This window comes from Onychomys torridus, chromosome 15 (genome assembly GCF_903995425.1).
Source record: "Onychomys torridus chromosome 15, mOncTor1.1, whole genome shotgun sequence".
Classification (NCBI taxonomy): domain Eukaryota; kingdom Metazoa; phylum Chordata; class Mammalia; order Rodentia; family Cricetidae; genus Onychomys; species Onychomys torridus.
In genome coordinates, this window is record NC_050457.1 from 23,663,655 (window position 1) to 23,668,092 (window position 4,438).

The following is a 4,438-nucleotide window of genomic DNA, read 5'->3' on the forward strand; positions in this document are numbered from 1 at the left end:
TTGTTTTTCTGATTGAATACTCTTTATTAAATGCTTCCTGCACTGTGTAGAAGCTACTAAATGTGGAGTCCATGGATAAATAACATCACTGTTATTTGGTGTAAACTCTTATATTTAACCTTTGCCTCCAGCTTAACATTCTAGTGACTATTAGGTAACCCCTTGGACTATACCATTAAGCTTGTTAGGCCTCTAACCTTGATCAACACTAAAGCTAAGGCTGTCTGATAACAGCTAAAATCTATCACTCTGCTGTTGCCTGCCTACCTAAAGCCCCCACAAGTATACTTGCTAGATGTATTGATTTGTGGTGTTCTTTGTTCTGTGGCTATGAAAGTTTATAGATGCATAAAACCCCTTTCATTTCAGAGAACGTCATCCTGATAACTTGAATACATGTTCCCAGAACATGGACACTTAGATTTGTCTCAGAATAAGCCATTTGTTTCCTTTAAAGCAGGGTCCTTGTTGTATATAGATAGAGCTTATTGGTTTACACACACACACACACACACACACACACACACACACACACATTTAACAATAGGCTCCCTATATAAAAGAACACATGTGGCATTTGTCTTTCTGAGTCTGACTTATTTCGCTTAACATAATGATTTCCAATTCCATCCATTTTCCTGCAAACATCATTTCATTTACCTTTACGGCTGCATAAGATCCCATTGTGTCTGCACCACATCTTCATTCTTTGGTTGGTGGACATCTGGGTTGATTCCATTTCCTGGCTATTATGAATAGTGCAACAGTAAATATGGAAGTGCACATGTTCCTGACAAGGCTCACTTCTGAAACCAAGGAGCCGGGCTAAAGGTTTGAATAAAGAAAACTGCATCATCTTAAGTCCAATGGTGTCTACCCCCTCCTGTCTTTCTGTCTCTCTGTCTCTCTGTCTCTGTCTCTCTCTCTCTGTCTCTCTCTCTCTCTCTCTCTCTCTCTCTCTCACACACACACACACACACACACACACCCCATTACCAACACCACCATCACCACCACCGCCAACCACCACACCACTGTAGTTAGAGAAGAACGCATACTGAGGCTGGTGTAGCATACTCCTAATTAATGATCAAAACTCATTGGAGCTGAGGTGCTGCACTCCCAATAGACAGCTATTTTTAAAATATTTCTCTTTGAAAACAACAGCATGATTAATCCCATTATTCCTACTTAAATTACTTATGTAGAAACAGCCATGCACTGTGAGCAATTATTAAAAAGGCTTTATTATGTATAATTTGTACATGCGTCAATTTGCGTTGCTTAGGGTAATTTATTTTCCAGGTTGTGATGTCATCTACCAAAATTAACTAGATCTAATTTTCATTCTGACACGCCACATACAAAAATACAGCTTTAAAGCAAAGTTCCTCTTCTTCCCAGAAAGGTTCACAAGAATGTGTCAGATGAATACAAGGAGAAAAGAATACTTTGCGCACACACACCAACACCATGCAAGGCATTCACCTTCACACAGTAACGTCAAACGTGTTCTTTTATTTTGAAACAGCAGGGAAAGAGCCCATTCACCCTCGGAGGGGAATGCAAACTTTATTGTTGCTAAAGCCAGGCTCCAGGGATAAAGGAGTGCTCCTCTGGGGAGAAGAGGGAATATGGGAACTTAAGGTGGAGGCTGTCGGCCCTTCACAAGCACTTTAAGAGGAAGGAATTGCAGGAAGTTCCTCGGGGACAGTCACACAGCTTCCCGATCCGGGCGCCTTTCCGCACTGCGCACTGCTCTCCGGCATCACACTGTCAACAACACAACCCGTGGTTAGGGGCCCCAAAGGAGCATTCTCTTGAGCAGAAAGACTAGACTACTACCACCACCTCCGGTCTAAGTACAGTCAGATCCGAAACCCAGGGAGCCCAAAGCCCAGGGCTTACAATTTCAGACAGAAGATATTCAAAAGGAAGAAATTTAAGGGAACGCATTTTCAGCTTCCTTTTCTTGTTTATTTAAAGAGGCCAGACCCTTGCATCTAAGATATATACAATTTACTTTCCCATAACCTCTGTTTTCTACTTTCCCAATTCCAAAGAAGGAAAACGGAAGGCCTGTGTGAGTGAGTGAGTGTGTGTGTGTGTGTGTGTGTGTGTGTGCGTGTGTAAAATTTTACCGAAAGTTGTTCCAATGAAGGGGACCATCCTGAAAACTTTTCATCATGGAATTTAAGAAACAAAACAATGATAAAGAAAAATCACGTCATGCTCTAGGAGGAATTAAGGGACAAATTGAGTAGATTCAAGGGTTCGTCCAACTAAGACGTTTCAGGAAATACTTCCACTCAGATCACAGGACTCTTTTCTGGCTCTAAAAGCCTGCTTTCCCTTACTCTTAGAAACCAGGGAGCAAAGGTAAGAGCAGAAGCAAATCGGACGCCCCGGAAGAATGCATCACCTGAGCTGGTCCGCCACCTGCTAGAGTCAAGATCACGTGTAAGACTCAAAGCAGCCGTTTCCCTTGGAAAAGTAAGGGCAGGGGGATCCAGAGCCTTACCATGGGGACTTGGCCGTACTTCTTCTCGTAGATCGGAATGCGTTTACTCTTGAGCTTCTTCAGGACTTCCTGCAGCGCTTCAATCTGCAACACAGCGCCGGGAGCCCGAAGTTGCCGCCTTGGCTGCGAGCCCAGCGCAGGTGCTCACTTTCAGCCCAGTTATAAGGAGCCCAAGACACACAACCGCAGAGCGGCGGGACTCAGAGGATGAACAAGTGATGGGGATAGATGGTGATGGAGAGGAAGCCCTGCGGGCAAAGTCCCTAGTCCTGACCTCACCTCCCAGAGCCTCCAAGGCGCACAGTGCCCAGGGCAGCTACAACCAGGGATTCGCTCGACATGCAACCCCGCAGCCCTTGGACTCAAACATCTTTGTCTGGTAGAGAGTCCCAGGGCTTTTTTTTTTTTTTTTTTAAATCGGGCTCCAGGGGCTTTGCCCTCTTGGTGGGACTGGGCTGGAGGAGGGACGCATTAAAGGAAGAGCCCCGCAGCAGCCCAGGGGGGACCTGAAGCGAGGGGAATACTGACCAGCTCTTTCTCATGGGACGCATCCTCCACCGCAGAGTAGATGTCCAGGGCTCGGGGCTGCAGCTCGGCATCCTCCTGGGCACCGGCACCCAGCAAAGGTAGCAGTAACAGCAGGGCGGCGCCCAGGAGGGGCAGCAGCCGCAGGCGGGAGCTCTCCATGGTGCTGGACCTGGATGCTGCTCGGGCACCGCGCTCTCCCGCTTCTTATAGCCGCCTGAACCGGGTGCAGGGAAGAGGGAGGGGGCGAGGAAGGACGGGGGTGTGGAGGAGGGCCCGGGTCAGCCGTCTGTAGGCAGCGCTCCGCTGCCGTTTGACGTCAATGCCCGCCGGGCTCCGGGAGCCCGGGAACGAGGCTCTGCGCACAGATGGGCTAGAGAGCAGAGAACAAGACCCCGTGCCCCCAAATGCTGTCAGCCCTGAGGCCAGGGACGCTCCCTGAGGGGCCAGAGCTGAAACTGAGGGGCAGAGGGTGAGGAATAGGGAGCGGGAGGGCCCATGAAATGGAAAATGCCTTCGGGGCAATGAACAGGCAGAAGAGTTGCTTCCCTTAGCTTCGCGGTGGTGTGTGTGTGGGGGGGGGGGATGCACCACAGTCCCGCTCGCTCTCTGGCTCTACCTAGCTTGCCTCTCTCATCCCCCAAAACCTGGGTGTGGCAGAAGGATGTGTTGCCTCCAGCAGGCTTGTTTGCTGAGCACAAGCCTAGGCAAGCTAGGGGGTGAGGGAGACAGTCAGCATACTAGACAAAGGGAGATTGTGTCCTCCCGCACCAGGGGCTCTGGAAACCGAGTGATGCTGATAACCTGGAAAGGAGTGTAACCCAGCTCAGGAACCGAGCGAGCGGGAGTCAAAGAACCCGACTCGGGTCCAACACTTCCAAACTGTGTGCCTTAGCACGAAGTAAATCGCGCTGAGGAGCCTGGTAGATGGCTCAGTGGTTACACACGTATTGCTCTTGCAAGGCCTGAGTTCAGTTCCCAGCACCCACCCCCACAGGTACTTACACATAAAGGTAAGTAAAACCAAAATAATAACATATTCTTAAGGAAGCTCTCTGAACCTCTCTCTACCCTTGTTTTGTAAAACTGAAATCGAAAAGACTGTACCTCATAGTCACTGCAAGTACGAAAGGGCAGCTCTTGTGTGCCAAGTTCCTTGTCCTCACCACAATAAACACGAAAGCTCCAGGTTCCTTGCTTAGAACTTGTGAAGTCACCCAAGGAGTGTGTGTGCCCTGCCTCAACTTTATTCGGGGCAAATTTAACCTTCCAGAGAACTCCTCCTCCTCCCCATTGTCTCTGGAACCCAAGAATTCCAGAAAAGAAAGGTCTGAAAAAAAAAAAAATGCAGCTTCCTGATTCTGGAAAGATTCCAAAAGATCAGAAGCCAAC

The 4,438-nt window shown here is 48.5% G+C and overlaps 1 protein-coding gene across 2 annotated transcripts; it reads right to left on the reverse strand.

Moving 5' to 3' along the window:
* Positions 1 to 1,227: 1,227 nt before the first annotated feature.
* Positions 1,228 to 3,599, reverse strand: Cartpt (CART prepropeptide). Of its 2 annotated transcripts, none has more exons than XM_036207150.1 (3): positions 3,050 to 3,599; positions 2,522 to 2,644; positions 1,228 to 1,773 (listed from the first exon to the last, which is right to left on the reverse strand). In XM_036207150.1, exons 1-3 carry the CDS (start codon positions 3,206 to 3,208, stop codon positions 1,666 to 1,668), a joined length of 390 nt encoding a protein of 129 aa, XP_036063043.1. In that variant the 5' UTR covers positions 3,209 to 3,599; the 3' UTR covers positions 1,228 to 1,665. The 2 variants fall into 2 exon arrangements, with proteins under 2 accessions (XP_036063043.1, XP_036063044.1); XM_036207151.1 differs by having other exon boundaries at positions 2,522 to 2,605; positions 3,050 to 3,598.
* Positions 3,600 to 4,438: the final 839 nt, after the last annotated feature.